Raw genomic sequence first — 20351 nt, forward strand, 5'->3', positions numbered from 1 at the left:
CTGGAACTCGAACTGAGTATGCTCGGTGAGTTCCGGGTTTTTTTTGTTTGTTTCTGTAAATCTGTACTCGGACTGCTGTAACAGCAGTCCAGATTATGGAGAGTACTGCATCAGTGTGTGATGCACAGAAGTCCTGTGCAGTTTAACCATACAGTAAAGTGGAAGGGGGACGGACTGCCATGTCCACAGTTACGTACGTGATGTGGACAGCAGGATGGCTACTGATTGGTTCTCAAACCAATCAGTACAGGCAGTGCACAGCATTTTTTCATTACTCTATGGTGGTGGTGCTACCATTGCAAACAGCTTTTTTAGAATTGATTCCTGAATCCGTAGCTACTTCATTTCTTTGTTGTTCGTGATCGTGACAGAGACGGACAGTCAGTCACTTAAGATTATTAGAGGTTGAATGAGGACAGGAAAAGAGGTAGAAGTGTAAAGAAGCCCTAATTTTAATTATTTAACTATTAATTGAGAAATTAAGTTATGAGGCCAGGAAGTCTTTCTACTTTGGTAAAAAGATTTTTTTTTTACAAAGCTTGGCGATATGCAATGGAGAGAATCGCCTAAATACGTCTTAGATTAAAGGGGGTTTGATAAATTCTAATTCAAACTGAAGTTTTTTTTTTACATTTGTTCATTGGATGGCTAGAAATGTTTAGGGAGAATATAAGATTTTGGTGGGTCATTTTTATTTTTTTCAGTGGTAAAAACGTAGATCTGTTGTAGCATGTGTACTTAAGAGTTACGCATTACATTCGGATTAACTGCAGATCTTGTAGGCTTGCGTATCTACTCCATGGTTAGGTTATTAAATAATGACACTGCATATAGGAGACTAGGAACAGAAGTGTGAGCTATGGGTAATGTAAGCATATTCTGCCAGGTGCAGTTTTATTCTGTACAACTTAACAAGCTTTTGATTTTTGATAGTTTAATAACATGCTAATCAAATTTCATTTTTTATCAACAATACACACAAGTTGGTATTTTTTCAGTAATGTTTTTGTTCCAGACGTTAAAAGAGTACAAAATTGTTAGATATTATGTAGTTCTGTGGTGTAGAGGAATAAAGCCCTGACTATGGGACATGCAACCAGAGTTTGATTTGTGGCTAGGTTACATGTATTAGCGGGTCGGAGAGGGTAAGAATGAGGTGCTGCTGCTTACTTGGCCATCCTGGGGGGCAACTGTCGCTTTCCAAGTGGGTGACACCATGTGTGAGCACCATACCCTGTGGAGTTTGAGCCTACTGAGTACACCCTACCAGGTATATTAGCACTGAAAGCTGAGAGGAATTTTGCATGCAGAGGTGCACAGCCCCTCAGAGGACAGCTATACCATAGCCTGGAAGAGCTGTTGAAGGTGGAGTAGAAATGTCCAGAGGGGAAAATGAAAGGGCAGGCAAAGGACCAGAAAGCTGGCCTGTTTCTTATACCCAACTGTTGCTATCTGGAAACAGAGGATTAATTGTGAATTTGTAGGTAAGAGCAGATTGGCAGTAGGGCCCTTGGCCAGCCTGGAAATGATAACCATGGAATGAATGGGCTGAGTGGTGCAGGTAGATGAGCAGCTGGGCGAGATCCTGGGAGCAGAGGAAAAATTGTTATGCGTTGTAAGCTAAATAACAAGATTTGGCTATATTCTCATGTAGGAATACCCCAGACATGGGCAACCATCCTTTGAATGTTTTAGAAGATTTTTTTCAGATTTCAGGTGATTTATTTTTATCAGAATACATTAATGCGGAATCATCTATGATTGAATGAATTGAAGCAGTGGTCATTAAAAACCATGTTAAAAACAATTGGGTTAGATGTGTACTTAATAAAGTCAGTTGGTCTCTTCAGGTCACTCAGTTAACATCAAACTTGACTGCTAAATTGTAAAGAAATGTTTATTAAACCCTTTTTTGATATACAAAAGCATAAGTGTTTGGTGAGTGGAAGAAATGGGATGCGTGGTGGAATTGGGGTATTTTGTAGAAGTTGTTGCTTGAGAGCTGGAATGGAATAATCATGATGCTTTGTGACCAATGAATAGAGAACTTAGACTGGTAATCTTCATTGTGATTGTGACTGAACAAGGACTAAACTATGGAACTGGGATGGACTGTTTGCAAGACATATGAAGTGTTTTTCAGTTACTGCAATGGATGAAGTTCATTTTCTGCACAATCATCAGTTTGTTTCCTTTTAAACAAGCATGTGAAATCAATTTTAATTTCTCCAAGTGGTTTGTTTTTCTAACACCATGATGGAAATGGACCTCATTCCTAAGTCAGGCAGTACTAAAGTTCATGCAGTCAGTATTGTTTCACTCTTTGTTAGCCAAGAGTGCTCTTCTCAGCACCTAGAACTGCCTGCTCTTGCAGTTCAGTGTATTGGTAGCATATTTAAGACGGATTGTACTTTTTACTCCTATCAGTCCCATTACTGTTGGGACAGTCTGGGTATTTTCTTTCACCTTTCTCTTGTTTCTGCTTTCAAATCCTGGTATTTATGACTTTGTGTCTTTTGCCACTTGAGACATTGTAATAGCTGGCTCTAGTAATTTCAGTGATCACTGCTTCTTTAGTCTTTTTTTCCTGAATTACGATATTTTTTGCATTTATTTTTGAACTTCTGGTAATAGCTATTCCCATGCGATATACACTTCATCATTCTGTGTAATGTTTTGTGGTTCATATAGCCAGTGCTTCTCAGCTACTTCTAAACTGTAGCCTTTGCATAATCCACAGTGCAGCAATTTTGACACACCATTGTATCTTTCAGTTTAAAGATCCTTAGCCATGAATATATGACACGCAAAAATGCGCACAAGCCTGAGGGATGTTTTATGCTGGCTAATGCCGCTTGAAATACACAGAAGGTGCAACTGGGCTAGGTATACATGCAAACCTACAGAATAAAACTTTGTGTACTGTAGACTGCAGTGTGAAAGCATATGTGTACATTGTAAGTAAATGTATGGCAATGTGGATTTTATTTTACTCATTTTACCTTAGCAGAGATGTTTGTTATCTCAGTATCTTATGTATATATATCTTTTTTAGATGGATCTCTTCTCCCTGGGCCTTGCTAAAAAGGGGTTTTATTGCTCAGCCAGATTTTCCCAGTAATCAAATGCAATAAATAAATAAATTTCCATATACCAGCTGCCTACACTATATGTTGTTGCAGCTTACTCATGTCTTGGAGAGAAATACAAATGTTAGAGAGACCATGGACAGGGTACATGGCAGAGCTAGGTTAGAATCTTAAAGCTGTCCAATTGACAGGAAGAGCAAACTGCAATGTGTAGGGGACCATGCTATACTCTAAGTAGGCAATATGAGACAGAGAATAGTTGGAGTTTTTTTAGTCTGTCCATATAGGACAAGTGTGTCAGGCCTAGGATCCTCTTTGTGAGGTACTTCCTTCCCTTTCTAGTTGGCCACACCCCTTCCCATTGGCCCCACCCATTCAGCTGTCTCCTGCAGCCCCCCTTTGATTTGAAGTCACCAGCCGCTACTGGTATAAACTCTATTTGGAGTTTCATTATCAATGAGTCATGATCTGAGAAGGGGCATGGAACTATTGATAAGTTGAGGATTTTTGTTTGTAAATCTTGAATTACGAATAATTTGTCTATTCTGGTGTCTTTTTCAAATCCATGATCTTTATGGCAATATAATACGGATTTATCATCTTTTACTTAAAAAAAGTGTCTATTAAATGAAATGAATCAATCCATCTTTTTAAGGATTCTGAAATAGTTGCTATTAGAAAAGACTTCTTGGTGGTTTCAGAAGCTTCTAAGGTACAGTTAAAGTCTTCTCCCAGTATAAGATTTCCTTTATAATTGTTGGAAATAAAATCTAGGTGTTTTTAACTGTTCCTGCTCCAATTCCTGGGAACCAATATAGATTGGCTAAAGTCCATATTCTGTTATTAAATTTAACTATAACAAATGCTAGTAGACCTTTTTTGTCTTCATATTTATAAATAACTTTTGGAGTGATTATGTTTTTCTTCCAGAGAATTGATACTCCTTTTGTCTTTGCTCTATAGGAGGATTGAGCTGAGACTGTATAGTCCTTAGGGTTCCAAATAAAACTATCATTAGTCTTAAAATGCGTTTCCTGGAGAAATACTACTTGTGCCTTATTTAGATTTAAATATTTTTAGTAAGTTTGATCTTTTATTTGCATTATTTAAGCCATTAGTATTTAGGGATAAGAATGTTAAATCCATTTCAAGTTATTGTTGGAAGAAGGTTTTTGTTTCTTTCTTTTTTTTAATTTTGATTATAGTAGTTATACCATATTCTCTGATAACATTGAATGTTATTTTTATGTGTGTGAACTTGGGAGTGCTATTTAATGTTCTTTCTTCTTTAAATATAAGTAGGGAAGAATTCTGGTCAGGCTTTAAAAAAGTACTTTTATAAAACATTAATTCTAAAGGATCAAATACAAGTAAATATGAATTTCCCATTAAACATGGAATGAAAGTCATTCCTAATCCAATAGATAAAGGTAGATCTATTGGATTATCACTCAAACCAACAATATCAACTGAGCTCCATATGTTAAATTAATGTATGGAGAATTTTCTTAAACGAGATATGAAATTCTATATTATTCTCTTGTTATTCTATATTATTTTATACTTCAGGATGGAATGTTCATAGTGTGAAGAATTATTTTGTTGACTTAGAAAATATCCAATATATAGTTACCCTTAAGAGATCCCAAACATGACAGATATGTCATTTTGGGTAAATTAAACACAACATAGGAACATACACCAAGTAATCCAACAACGAATGGATTATTACTAGAATAGTAATCCAACAACGAATGGATTATTACTAGAATAGTTTGAGTAAAAAAGACTTGGTAGGAGATTATGGGTGATTACCAATTAAGTATAAATTAACTGTAGGTGTACTTCCCTCCTTTATTTTTCTTTTCAACTCATCAACTTCAACTTAAAACTTATGAAAAGACATGGCTTATCAGTGATACCCTGACTCTGAGCAGAGGCACCCTACATTCCAGTGTTTTTACATATTTATAGATTTACAAAGCAGAGTCTATCAATAAACTATGATCACCCTGACCATTCCCACCCTACATAAGACACCCCCTGCTTCCAGAATGGGTAATCACATCAGGTCTAGGATGAATGTGTAGGTATCCATGTGGTAATCAAGATTTGCCTTAGGTAAGTGTTAAACAAATAGTGTTTAGAGCTTCTTTCAGAGTTCTCAGGGCAGTTAGAATACTCTTAAGCCTCTTCTCTTTTAACCAAAAACAGAGGTTTCCCCAATTTTTTTTGCTTTAAATCAGTACTAATAAAATTAATTCAGCAAACATAGGTAAACAGAAATAACATTCATTAGTCTGCCATGGACGTGACTCGCAATCCATTAAACAAATCAGTGACTAGCATCACACTAGTAGAGATTATAAAGACAAATTAAAAATAATTTCCTAGCTCTTTAAATTTTCTGATAAAGCAAAATGTTAACAATAAGCTATTTTAACTAGAAGAGTAAAGCATTTCAATTCTTCCTTGCATGTATACATTTCTACTTGTACTGTAGTGTCAATAAGTATCTTTGAAGTCTGTACAACACTTACTTCTTCAAATCATTCCTTTTTCAGTTCAGATTATATTTTATCAAAACAGCAACAATAGTTCAAGGGCACAATTAATATTTAGACTGATATTTCAAATGAATAACTTGTCAGTTGCCAAATGAATTAGTATAGCGTGTATGGTTAGTGCAAATATAACATGTTGCAAAAAGTAACATGTATCTTTTTGTGTGCTCTAGAGACTGTCATTTGTAAGTAACATATAAAATGTAGCATTTAGACTGCAGATACCTTATGGACTCAGGTTGTTAAACTAACTTATGCTTTTTAATCAGGCAGTTTCATTTAAGTTCACAAGTAATTTGGGGACATTTCAGTTGAGTTTCCAGGAATGTGTATTCCAATGTGGGTAATTTATAAAGTATTTACAAGTTGTTCTATTAAGTTATCTAATTTACCCTTCCTCAGGTTATAATTCAATTTAATAGTTAAGCAACATTGCTTTTTTGTTGTTTGCTATTTGCGAAACTAAATGTACTTCACAGATTCATAGAGCCCATAAAATCTGCCGCACTTGTTTTCTGTTACCATGAGAACACAAATATAGTGGTTCCTACTCAAGGCGTGTTAAAAAAACTGAGACAGTTCACTAGGTTAATAGAATGGAAAAAAATGTTTCACTTCACACAAGCAGCAGTACATTTTTCCCACCTTTTATGGTTTTTTTTTAATACTAAAGGAAATAATTCAACTGGCAGCATGTAAATAAACTAAACATTTCAGAGTTAATCGCCAACATGTCCCGTAACCCATTAAGCATAACAGTGTCCACCATCAAGCTAATAACTATTGTAATACCATCTGATTGAGTCCACGTTTCCTCATAAACATGAGTCACAATTCATTAAACAAAGCAGAGTCTTAACATCTGTCTAATAAACATTACAAAGATAAATAATAGTAATTTCCTAGCTCTTTAATCTTTCTGATATAGCAAAATGTTGACAGTAAGTTATTTTAACTGAAAGACTAAAACATTTCAATTCTTCACTGTATATATACAATTCTACTTATACTATAGTGTCAAGAACTGTCTTTGAAATCTATGCATTACATCACTTCTTTCAAGTCATTCATTTTTCAGTTCAGATTATATTTCGTCAAAATGTCAATAGCAATTCAAGGGCACATTTAATATTTAACTTGATATTTTAAATGAATAGCTATCAGTTGCCAAGTGAGAATGTACAGAGTGTGACGTAACTGCAAAGTTAACATGTTGCAAAAAGTAATACTTATCTTTTCATGTGCTCTAGAGACTGTCAAGTTCAAGTAACATATAAAATGTAACTTTTTACAGTGCAGACAGCTTGTAGAGTCAGCATGTTAAATTGAGTCTTTCAGCTTTTCCCGGTTAGGGGCCGCCACACCGGAACTCCGGTCCGCTAATGATTGGCAGTGGATTTTTATGGTGCCGAGTTGCCAGCCTGATGCCCCACCTTCAAAGAAGGCACACCCATTCACGCACGCACCTACCTACATGTCTTTAAATGTCACTCGACCATGGGGAGGACATGCAGACTCCTCAAAGAAGGCACTCCAGCCGAGAATCAAATGGGAGAACCTCTTGCTGTGAGGCGACAACACTAACTGCTGCGCCACCGTGGCCAATACTTTTTAATTAAGTGCACATGTAGTTTGGGGACATTTCAGTTATGCTTTCAGAAATGTGTAATCCGATGTGGGTAAAACGTAAAATATTTACAAATAGTCCTGTTATGTATTTATTTTACCTTGTTTAGGTTGTATTTCATTTTAGTAACTAAACATTACTTTTTCTTGTTTTTTGTTTTGTTATCTGCAAGGCTAATTTCACTTCGCAGGTTCACAGTGTCTTTAGAAACTGTTGAAATTGTTTACTGTTGCCATGGCAATGCAAACATAGTGGTTTCTGAGCAGTGTGTTAAAAAAAAACTGAAATAGTTCACGAGGCAAATAGAATGTAAAGAAAGCGTCACTTCTCTTAACCAACAGTACCTTTTTCCCTCCTTTTTTTTTTTTTTTTTTTTTTTTTTAAATATATTTGTTAATGTTGTTGTTGTGTCTTTCGGCTTTTCCCGGTTAGGGGTCACTACAGCGGAACTCCAGTCCGCTAATGATTAGCAGTAGATTTTTGTGTGCCGAGTTGCCGGCCCTGATGCACAGCCTTCAATGAAGATACGCCCATTCACGCATGTCTCCACACAGAAGACGCTCTAGCTGAGAATCGAACAGGACAACGTCTTACTGTGAGGCGACAATGCTACCGCAGCACCACCACTGCAGTCCAAAAGGAAATAATTCAAAGGATATTTGTACATAAACGGAACATTTCAGAAGCAATCACGAACATGTCTCCAGACCCAATAAGCATAACAGTGTCTGTCATTCATCTAATAAATACTGTAATAACACTTTAATTATGTTCACTTTTCCAATTAGTCTAACTTAAAACTAGATTATTTTAGACTATTATTTATCTATGTATAGGTGATGAGTTATTAAATATATACAGACTATATTAGTATAGTAAATAGCAGAGAATTTAGAAAGCGAGACAAGATGCAGTTAAAATTAATAATGAGAAAAGAGAGATGAGAGAGAAAGAAAAGATAAAATTAAGAGAAAATACACATTTACTATGTATGTTAATTTACAGTATAAATATTTTATGTGTTGTATAACCCTCCTTCTGTGAAAGAAAAGCACCCTGTTTTACATACCTGAGGTAATGTGAAAACTCTCATGTGTCATCTATTTTCAAAGAATATAGATAAAGATCCCAGTAGTTAGTTACCTTTGTTTTAAACTTCCAAACAGTAAAATTGCTCCTTTAAAGTAATGTTAAAACAATTCATACCATAGTAGGTGCTTTGAGAGATTTGGTTGTAACAGTGTCAGTCTTATGCTTCTTCTTTTTGACGTCTGTCCAGACATTTGTTTCTTTTGTTCTCTTGAGAGAAGGTGACATCCAATCCATGTCTTCTGGTAAAGTAATCACATTATTAGTTTTAATAAATGAAGAGGCTTCCTCTAAGTCAATAAAAGTCCTCATCTCGTTGGCATACAGTATTCTTATCTTAGCTGGATATGCAAGTTGTGCCTTGATGTTATTTTGTTTCAGAAACGTTATCACTGGCCACACTTTTTTCCTTTGTTCCATTATTCTAGATGAATAGTCGTTACCAAATCTTATCAGGCTCTGTTTATATTTTAGAGGTGCCTTCCTCCAAGCAGATCGTAAAATCAGCTCCTTGTCCAAGTATGAAAGAAATTTGATAATTATTGACCTGGGAGGAGCGTTTGAGTTAGTGACAGGTGTCACAAGAGCTCTGTGCCAAAGGAAAGTCCTTCTTTTAAATTTAAAAAGTCAGGGATCCAGCTTGATAAAAAGGAAACAATATCCTCACCTTCTGTGTTTTCAGGTAATCTGAAAATCCTGATGTGATTTCTCTCCTCTCCCTATTTTCCAAGTCATCTACTTTATTAACAAACCAAGTGTTTTGTTTAAGAAGCAGTTCATTCTATGTTTCCTCTTCCTTAAGTCTGCTTTCTAAGTCATTTAGTGAAACCTCTGTTTCTGTTATCCTTGTCTGGTGTTGTTGTAGCATTTCCTTGAGGGTGTCAGCCTGTTTTTGACTGTTTGATTTAAGATTTTATAGGTTCTCTTTAAAATCATCCATCTTCAAAGACAACTCCTGCAGGGTAGATGCCATCTATTGTAGTTCCTTCTTTAAGGCAGCATCCTGGTGTGAATTCCTGGAGTTGTACTCACTTGTTAAAATGAGCATCTCCAAGCTTTTTGACAGGAAATTATGTGTAAAACATCACCAAAGTTTCTTAATTAGTCCTTTATTTATAAGATTGTATACTTTGAAGAAGAAAAAAAAAAGAATATTTTTTCCTGTCTTATTTAACTAGTTATATGGAGCTCTAAAATACTGCTGCTTTCAGTTAGCCATTCCTGCAGTACCATTTTAAACAATGCTAAATTCAACAGCACACCAACATAACTTCAGTTCGAAAAATGCCACAGTTGTTCTCCTTAAAGCTAAAAGCTTAAACAGCAAATGTCAGAGCTTCAAGATTACTTCAACCTTGACAGAATCCATACTTGTGTTAATTACTGCAACTCAGTTTCAGAGCAATGGCAGCAATCTCTCCTTGACTGTGTATTGTGCCTACCACATGTTCAGGAAATTTAGGAAACTACAAAGGAGTACACACACTTGTAGTGCAAGGAACATGGTGATTACACTCTGATGTCCAGAAAAAGACAAATTAGTTAAGCAGTGCTATAGTGTGTGACTTAATCTTAAACATTAAGCACCCCATGCTTAACTTCTGAAGGTCGGACTGGGCAGTCAAACCTGCAGTACTGACCAGCAAACAGCAGCAACAAATTGTTTCTCTCCGCTGTCTGTGCCAGTAATGGGTCCCTGACTTCCTCTTCTAAACTTAGAAAGTTGCTAGAATATCAGGATTTGTGCCCACCTGCTTGTTCTGAAGGATATCAAGTCTGAAACTGAAATGTATGTCATTATTTAGTGACTTCAATACTCAATTATTTGTCAGAAAAGCACAGATTTTATGAGAAACAGACCAAAAATATGAGGTGAAAATCTGGACAATTGAGAGGTCTAGAACGTATGTGCGAACATCAGCGTCTGAATTACACTGTTCTTCTGATACCACTTGCTGAGTGCTTTATGGCTTTGAAAGTTGGCAAAACACTTAGTGCTTTTGTTTTTCTGTAGCCAGTAGTATGTGAAGCAGATAAAACTCCAAACACTAGAAGTAGTTATGATCATGTATCTGGTCATAACCCTTAATTATGTGCACTCAACATGGATGCCATTGTTCACCTATCAAGCTTTGCTCTCACACTGAATTTATTGGTGTCTATGTCTCAAACACATAATAAGCCAGTTATGATTGGAGACCCAGTCATAATCCTCTATATTACTCATCCCATTGTCTCATAGTAGATACTACCTATCACATCACTGTTAGCTACAGGTCTTCCACCATGTTCTCTACAGAGCACACAGATTACCTGAACCCCTCTGCCAGGGGTATCAAACTTATATAACCTCCAATAAATATATGCAGGCATTTATTGGCTTTGCGAATCGCACCCTCATCAGCAGTGTTAACCTTCTCGACCTTGTTCTTACAAACTGTTCCCACCTTACCTGCACTTCCATGGCAAAATCTGATCAGCTAGCTTCTGCTTTCAGCCCGTCCCCCCATAAAAAACACAGTACTTTGGGATATATCCACCTAATTATTATTTACAGATATCCTGGACTTCTACAACTAGCTTATTCCAATAAATTCAGTTATTTTGGATTCCACTTTTGCCTCAGCACACACATCAGTATGCTAGTCCCTTAAAATAGATGAACAGAAAAGGTAACTCCTATCTACCACAAGAACAGTAATAAATTAAAAAAAAACAAGTCAGCGAGGTAAAACACTGTATACCTCTACAAGAAAAATAAAAAGCTCCTGATGCTTTGTAAAAAAATCACTATCCCCTATTATAAAAGCAACATAAATGTATTAAACACAGGCCTTAGTCATACAGTTAAAGCATGCAAACCCAATTATTTATTTACAATCGCTTCTGAAAGAATAACAGGACCTTCTTCAGCTACATCAGAAAACTTAGAACCAGCACCCAGTTATTCTCCAAACTTGCCTCCAGTGGTGTATCACACTGTGACCCAAAAATTAAAGCTAATATCTTTGCCAATAAATTTAGCTCCGACTTCACATGTCCCACACAATACATCCCCACAGAAGGGCTTCTGCTCTTTACAATATATATATATATATATATATATATATATATATATATATATCACTAGCTCTAAGGGTCCTGAAAAAATTTCAGGCTGACTGCTTGCACATATCAAACATCACATATCCCAGCCTCACCTAAAGCTATTTAAACTTAGCCTTTCCATAGACTACGAACTGAAACATGGAAAATGGTCTGAACAGTCTCCCTCCACAAGGACAGCCCCACAGTTGACCCCCCCCCTCCAGTAACTGCAGGCCTAGCAGTCCCACTAGCATTACCTGTAAAGCTATTGAACACATTACCACCGAACTGATTAACAATATAAGTGGCAAACTCCCCTGCACACTTCACATCGCAGATAGAAATAATTCACCCATAGAAATAAAGTAATTTAAATAGCTGGGAATCTGACTTGACTCAACTTTTTTACTTGCAGAACCACAATGAAATAACATGCAAGGAACTGTACTTGTCCACCTACAGAACAAACTACACATCATTGCCACATCATCAAAAAAATATATAACTATCATCTCCAATAAAATGAACCATTTCATTTCAAACTCATCCCTTCAAGAATATCACTGCACAACCTTGTAAAGCCTGACGGTTCCCTATCAAACAAAGATCTCACCTTCTGTAGGCCTCTTTCTTCCAAACAAAAGCCTTACTCTTAACTCATTCTCATCTTTACTATACAAAGTCTTTCCTAAAACCTCATCATACAACCTAATACATGTCTCACAATCCACTCCTACTTAGGTCTATCTTAACAGTTCACCACACAGACTGAAAACATCAAAAGGTCTGGCACGTCGAAATGTGGAAGCAACTGTTTGTTTGAGATCATGGTGCAGTAGGGACTGGGATCTTGCCCTTTCACAGCTGTAGTCCAGTTTTGAAGTTAGTACATATAATTAGCATTTTTTTATGTTGTTTAATATTTCAGAGTTTCATTCTTTAATTTGAAGACTGTTTGTGCAGTTAACAAATTGATACAGATCTCCCACTCAAATATGGACACCAGTGACTAAACTATTACTGCCAAATCATCTTTTTCCCCACACTAGCCCCTAAACTCTGACAACCACAACTCCCCCCACACAGACACATGCACAGAGTTTAGAAGTGAACCCTTTTACACAAACTTCATTTCGGTGCTATCACTCTCATCAAATCACTTATATCTCATTACCTTTCCATTTCTGTTCACTCCTTTTTGTCTATATAAATAAAAATAAAATAAGACCTCCATACCCTTGACCCCAGTCAATCTGGATGTTTTTAAGTGTAATTCATGTCAGCACAACCTGGATGATTTTTTTTTCATTTTGAAAAGTCAAACACTTTAGACAAAGAACAGGCTGTCCATACTGCCTTGACCCTTACAGCAATTTCCATGCAAACATCATAAGCATGCACTCTAGTTTCAACATTTGCCTTACATTGTCCTCTAGAGAGACAATTGTCTACCAGGACTAACACAGTGTAAATAGATGAGTATCTCTTTTAGCTGTGGAAATGCTATTAGAGGCACCAACCAGGGTTTAATACTGTATCCTCTACAATTTAGTATTTACTTTTCAGAGCTAAAACTGGACATCAAAGGTCTGGGGAGAACCACATCTGCAGACAAATGCACACTGGGTGCAGCTGTCAATCCTTACCATAGCAGCCAAAGACCTAGATCAGAACTACAACTGGTATGCTAATCATGGCCTTTCCCCAAATCCTAAGAAACATAGCACAGTTACCATCAGTAATATCCACATCCCTTTGTGTTACCATATCACTGACCTTCTTTGTAAAGCAGACCCAATTACTGATAGCCAGGGTAACCCCCCCAGCAAAGAGCTCTCTTTCAACTGCCATGTCCTGGGTACAGTCAAAAAGTCCTTCTGTGTCAGTTAGCTAATCTGTCATGGCATATCTTGTAGATTCAAGGATATCCTTGTCTTCCTTCAAAATGATGATTATCAAATACCATGTCCCTTTAGGAACATTCCTCTTTTAACACATTGTGCAACTTACTACAAAAGACTCCTATTTGTTATGGTTTTTTTTTTTTTGGTTTAAGCTATGTAAACTAGCCTTAAAAATTAATATTTCTGTTTCTCTACTCAGTCTCTTATAAGTGCCTAAGAGGTGATTTTTGCCTAGTGTGAAAGTCCACTTACATTTGTAACCTACTAGATCAAACAGCTCATCTACTCTTCAATCCAAAGACATAAACCTCCACTCTAAGACCACCAATACTTGCTGGCATGTCAGATTTCATACCCAATGCACCCTCCACCATTGGTATAGACTCTCTCTCTACACATCAAACCATTAGGAGACTAGAAATCTTTACAGCAAACCACAGTAAGTGGATGGGTAGCCTGGCATTAATGCTAATGACCCCCGTTCAGAGGGACTGGTCTATCCTTATCCCACCGTAACTGGATGGGTAGCCTGGCATTAATGCTAATGACCCTGTTCAGGGGGAACTAGTCTATCCTTATCATTGCAAGTTATGTGAATAAGTTTCTTGATGTTTCTCAAGCCCCACTGTTCTACTTGAATGGTAGCTCAAAAGTCAACAAAAAATAAAGAGTACTGCTTCGCTACCTTCCAGCCTGAGTGGCCTCTCCTCCGTCTTGGTCATCTGGCCTAGTAAAACTGTCAGATTGCACAAGTCAGAAGACGTGTACTGACCCACTGTGCCACATCCAAATATGCCCTACTTGGTGTCCAAGCCAGGATACTTACAGACAGAAATGCTGTCTAGAGTCACATGAGAGTTGGAGCTTAGGATGATGCCAAGTTAATTTTACTTATAATGAATTCATTAATTAAACAGAATTATCCTTTTCATCAATGTCTCTGCTCTCTTTCTTGACTGTATTTGCTTGTATAGCCAGTAGAATTGATCAGTGAACTTCATCTGTACAATGACAGGTTGACATCAGTAATTTGGGAATCTGCACATTAAGCAATGCACCTCAGTATTCAGCTGGCTCATCAAGGCATAGCTAAGCACCCCCTCCACTGTAAAACTTTTCCAGTGAATACAGGGAGCCTGCCTTCCATAAATGTATACTTTCTTGTATTATTCCCCCAAAGTACATAACATTTAGCTTTTTTAACATAAATGTCATATGCCACCTCTCTAACCATCCTGCCAGTTAATAAATGCTTCTAATGTCTACCTCCTCTATCCATTACCAGCACACTAGTCTTACTGACATCAGCAAATGAGCTAATCACAGTTTCCTACCTCAGGATGATATCTAACAAATGGCATATTAAACCACAACAGTCAAAGCACAAAACCTTGTTCCGTTTTTTCTGATCACATGGTTTTCCACATATAGACCTTAAACCGCCATATCTGCTTTCAGTCACTTTCTAGACTGACCACTTTAAATCCCAGATTCATACCATTGGATTTAGATTTCCCCCCTAACCATATGAAACGATTTACTATAGTTCAAGGTACTCCACAAGCAATACTTTCTCCTTATCCAGCTCGGTGTCTAGCCATTAAAGAACTGGAACATGTTCAATGGGCAGGATCTCGTCTGAGTGAAGCCACACAGCTTGTCACCTGTAAGAGAATTACTTGCCAGGAAATGTTCAAGCCTACCCAAAAATGCTCCATGGAACCTTTTCTGGGATTGGAGTGAGATTAGAAGGTCTATAATTACTTTGTCTACATTTAACCAGACATTCACTGTAACAGCTAGCAACTCCATTAACAAACAACATTTCCCTTCTTTCTTTGAACATGATCTTCATTAATATATAACCTCACACTGTCTCTCACCTTAAATTGGTTTTAGCATTAACAGGAAAAACAGGAGAAATCACAAACCAACCTTATACTTACTGTTGTGGGGATCATCTGAAAAGTTCAGCTGATGAGGGGTTACTTCTCCTTCTACAGATTTTGGTAGGATGTCCGCATGTTTTTCAAGCAGTAAGAATAAATGTTCTTTTGGGACATTGTACCCTGCAGAGGGAAAAGATAAGTTATGTTATTATATTTAAAAAAAATCACATGACTTGTGCTGTAATGCTGAGTCCATCATTTCAACATGAAAACACGACAGATGATCCAAATACCCTAAAACTGACTAACAGTTAAGTTAGTACAAACGACTAAAGCTCTAACTTGTTAATGAGCTGGTTCTAGTGCAGACGACTAAAGCTCTAACTTGTTAATGAGATGGTTCTAGTGTAGATGACTAAAGCTCTAACTTGTTAATGAGCTGGTTCTAGTGCAGACGACTAAAGCTCTAACTTGTTAATGAGCTGGTTCTAGTGCAGATGACTAAAGCTCTAACTTGTTAATGAGCTGGTTCTAGTGCAGACGACTAAAGCTCTAACTTGTTAATGAGCTGGTTCTAGTGCAGACAACTAAAGCTCTAACTTGTTAATGAGCTGGTTCTAGTGTAGATGACTAAAGCTCTAACTTGTTAATGAGCTGGTTCTAGTGCAGACGACTAAAGCTCTAACTTGTTAATGAGCTGGTTCTAGTGCAGATGACTAAAGCTCTAACTTGTTAATGAGCTGGTTCTAGTGCAGACGACTAAAGCTCTAACTTGTTAATGAGCTGGTTCTAGTGCAGACAACTAAAGCTCTAACTTGTTAATGAGCTGGTTCTAGTGTAGATGACTAAAGCTCTAACTTATTAATGAGCTGGTTCTAGTGCAGACGACTAAAGCTCTAACTTGTTAATGAGCTGGTTCTAGTGCAGACAACTAAAGCTCTAACTTGTTAATGAGCTGGTTCTAGTGTAGATGACTAAAGCTCTAACTTGTTAATGAGCTTGTTCTAGTGCAGACGACTAAAGCTCTAACTTGTTAATGAGATGGTTCTAGTGCAGACGACTAAAGCTCTAACTTGTTAATGAGCTGGTTCTAGTGCAGACAACTAAAGCTCTAACTTGTTAATGAGCTGGTTCTAGAGCAGACGACTAAAGCTCTAACTTGTTAATGAGCTGGTTCTAGTGCAGATGACTAAAGCTCTAACTTGTTAATGAGCTGGTTCTAGTGCAGATGACTAAAGCTCTAACTTGTTAATGAGCTGGTTCTAGTGCAGACGACTAAAGCTCTAACTTGTTAATGAGCTTGTTCTAGTGTAGATGACTAAAGCTCTAACTTGTTAATGAGCTGGTTCTAGTGCAGACGACTAAAGCTCTAACTTGTTAATGAGATGGTTCTAGTGCAGAAGAATAAAGCTCTAACTTGTTAATGAGCTGGCTCCAGCACCGGGGGTACAGGGTTTGAATTTTTCCACCTTCATCTGCATACCATGTGATCTTCAGCACGTCACTTAACCAACTCTAATTTGGGACATGAGGGAATTTAAGTTAGGCTCCTTAATGGTTTCCTGAACTGCATGCCTAGTAACTACCCATGAACCAATGAAACTAAACAGTACAATATTCAGTAAATAATTTTTAAGGAATCAAATCTGAATCATGTGAAGTAGAAGCACATCTACAATGGCTCTGCACCAATAAAGTAGGTCTAGAATTGGATATTCTTCATAACCGTTATGGATAACTATGACCCATGAGGGCAGAAAATAGGATATTACACATGACAAAAGTATGGTGCATGACAGATCTGAACTAAATAATAGTTGGGAGTCACAGAACAGTATGCAAAGAAATGCAAGACAGGATGCGTACTACACAAGGTTGTCACTATCCATAGAAGTGCAAGACAGGTTGTGTACTACACAAGGTTGTCACTATCCATAGAAGTGCAAGACAGGTTGTGTACTACACAAGATTGTCACGATTCACAGTCCTGTTCAGTAAGAGCTTTGGGAGCTGCATGCAAATCTGTTATCAACCTGCAGGTAGGGCACAACAGACGTCCTTCCTACACAAATTCCAGGCAGAAAGTACAGCTGTGTAAGAACGTAACATAACAGTATGTATCCTAATGCGGTATTCCTTATAAGAGGGTTATCCTGCGAGGGATAGCCACAATCCAGCCAGCATACCAGACCTAGGACCTTCCAAGTGCCGTATATCTCACCTATGACCCAAGTTAAAGGACATAAGGGACACATGGGATGTGTGTATCTATGTACATATGCTAAAAACCTCAGAACTTACTTGCCCCAGGAAAGCAAAAGCAATACAAGTCGAGGGGTAACTACATGCATTACTAAATGTCCACCCAATAAAACAGAAAAGAAAGAATACACTTTAGCCAGAGAGAAACTGTGGCTGTTTCAAGAATGGACTTAGAATGTAAGCCCTTCAAGAAGGTCGAGAGAAAGCAACTGCTCTAGTACAGTGGGCTCGAACAGAAGAAGGGAACTGTTTCACATGATAATAATAACAAAAAGAAAAATGGCCTGAAATGGAAACTGACCAGTCCAGTTTCATCAAGAAAATGTATAAAAGTTGCTCAGAATATCTAATAGCTTTAGTTTTGTCAAGATAAAATCTATATTGTCTGTGTAAATTCAAAGAATGAAGAATCTTCTCCCCACCATTCTGTGGGGAAGGAAATGAGGACTGAAGATTAACAGACTGTTTCAAAGACAGGTTACTGACCACCTTAGCATAAAGGAAGAATTAAGCCAAATAGAAACACCATCTTTATGAAAAGCTAAAAAGACAGGAACCACCACATGACCGAAACACTCTTGGCAGAAGTGAGTGCCATCAGAAAAACAGTTTCCAACTACAAAATTTCAAGTAAGAACTAACTGTAGATTCAAAAGGTGGCCGAGTTAATTTTTCAAGCACAAAATGGATGCATCTTAAAAATTGCTTGACCTGAATCTGAGAAGATAGTGATACATCTAAGGGTAGACAAGCTAAAATGGCTGACAAATTGTCTCTAACCGAAGGGTAAGCCAAACCAGAGTTGATCAACTCACAGACATATGAAAGAACCAGAGGAATACCTACAGCAAAGGAGTTCTGGTCTTGTTTGTGTTACCAGAGAGAAAATCTTTTCCATTTAGACACAAGATTTTCTTGTATTCTGTTTTCTAGCCTCTTGTAAGACCTGCAGCATGTCCTCAGGAAAACAGTGCCTAAAAGTAACTAAAACACTATCACACAAAGAGTCACCTGCAGAGTGAAAAAAGATGACAGTTTCTGAACGAGCGAGCCCTTACCACGTGTGAAGTTTGCCTTTTGTAGGTGAAAAGAAGGGGAAACCAGGGCTTTCTAGGCCAAAAGAAGATCAACAAGATTTCTGGCCTGTCAAACAAAATCTTTATTTGGACCATTGGCAGAAGAGGAAGGAAGAGGGGGAAGTGCATAAAGAAACATCCCCATCCAAAAGAAGGACACGGTGCCCATTTTCCATGCCAATGGCCTTGGCACCCCAGAACAGAGCAGATGGAGTTGTCTGTTCTGGAGGGAGGCAACTATTTCCATCTAGGAAATACCCCACTGATGAACAATGTCCTAGAAGACCTCTCTGTATAACATCCACTTGTGAGGATCTGCTCAAAGTGTCGACCACAATGTTTCTGAGCGAGTACAAACTGCCTGAAGAATCAAACTACACTGGACAGCAACATCTCACGTCATCAGGGTGAAATGGGAAAGATTACAGGACTTTGTTCCTCCCTGCTAACTGATGTACCACATGACTACGGTGTCTGTAAATTCTTGGAGGAGATCTGGAGATGAGAGATTGTGCAAGATCTGAAAAGCCAGAATCAAATCTCTCGTCCCTTGAAGCTGACATGATTCATCATCTCTCAAAGAGACCACATCTCTAATATTGTTGAAACAAGCCCCCCAGGCTTTGCTGAGGCATCAATAAAAAGATCTTGAGAGAGGGGAGGAATCAGAAAAGGCATTCCTGTATTGAGAGAAACATGATTGATCCTCCATACAAAATCCTTCCTTAGGCAAGGCAAGAGAGGACTCCGGAAATCTAAGGAATAGCAATGTTGGAAATGAACCACCTTGCGGTACCCTGGTAGCGCCTCATATGGAGTCTGGCATACAGAAACAAAAGGATGCAATGAACCCCAGGGTTCTTAAAATCTCTCTTGCAGAGGCCATTTTATCTTGTTACAGCCTAGTGAAGCCTCCAGGTGTTTCTGCAGTTCCATCCTCCTGATGCCTCTAGGTGTCTGATACATTCTCTTCACATTTATATTAACTCCAAGACCATACTACATACAAGCTATTGAAAGATTTCACCCTAAAGCTTACATGATGGGCACCATATCTGCACCGATATTTGACATCTGTCTAGTGCTATTTAAGCAATATTAATTGTTCATACACTATTTGTTTACTCTGTTAGCATTTTCATATTTTTCTAAAATATCTCAATCACCAGGTAACAAATATAATTGCTTAGCCTGATACGAAAGCTCACAGATAGATGAATAAAATGTTGCTGAGACTGAGTGTATAGCTTAAGTGGTTACTGAGATATTGTTACAAAGTATTGCAAACTTAAAATTGACAGTGTTTATTATAACTTATAAAATCTAATATAGACTCTAATGAAGAATACGACAGTAGAGAGTTGTTTGAGCTGAGCAGTTAGCAATCTACATTTATTTAGTAACTCATACGGCTTCAGAGATATAAACATTTGTTGGAAATAGGAGGTCATAATTTCATTTTGTCAAAATGTTCAGATTGCAATCACTGGGAGTTAAGAGTACAAACTTCCACAGCCTCGCTGGAATGAATAAGTTAATAGAAGAAAGTTTTTAAATAATTCTGTGAGACAAAACTGTGACCATAGGAAGGAAAGCAGTCCAAGAATGAGTGTGAATTCTGCAGCTCAAGGGAATCTGATGTTGAGAAGGGTTTGAATTGACTTTTGAGTAGGAAATGAATCCAGGACTGTGAAGGAAACCCATAGTGAACTCAAAAAGTCTTTTACAAGTGGAGAAGGAATGGGAGCCTGAATTAACAAGTTG

The 20351-nt window shown here is 37.5% G+C and overlaps 1 protein-coding gene across 1 annotated transcript in view; it reads right to left on the reverse strand.

Moving 5' to 3' along the window:
• LOC122815110 (gastrula zinc finger protein XlCGF57.1-like) overlaps nucleotides 1-20351 on the reverse strand; it is a 91873-nt gene that overhangs the window by 36244 nt on the left and 35278 nt on the right. Inside the window, exon 3 of the mRNA XM_044087353.1 lies at nucleotides 15307-15429. Coding sequence (XP_043943288.1) covers nucleotides 15307-15429 — 123 coding nt within the window. The remainder of the gene's footprint in view (nucleotides 1-15306; nucleotides 15430-20351) is intronic.

Source organism: Protopterus annectens, chromosome 11.part0 (genome assembly GCF_019279795.1).
Source record: "Protopterus annectens isolate FY-2018-M chromosome 11.part0, PAN1.0, whole genome shotgun sequence".
Taxonomy (NCBI): domain Eukaryota; kingdom Metazoa; phylum Chordata; order Ceratodontiformes; family Protopteridae; genus Protopterus; species Protopterus annectens.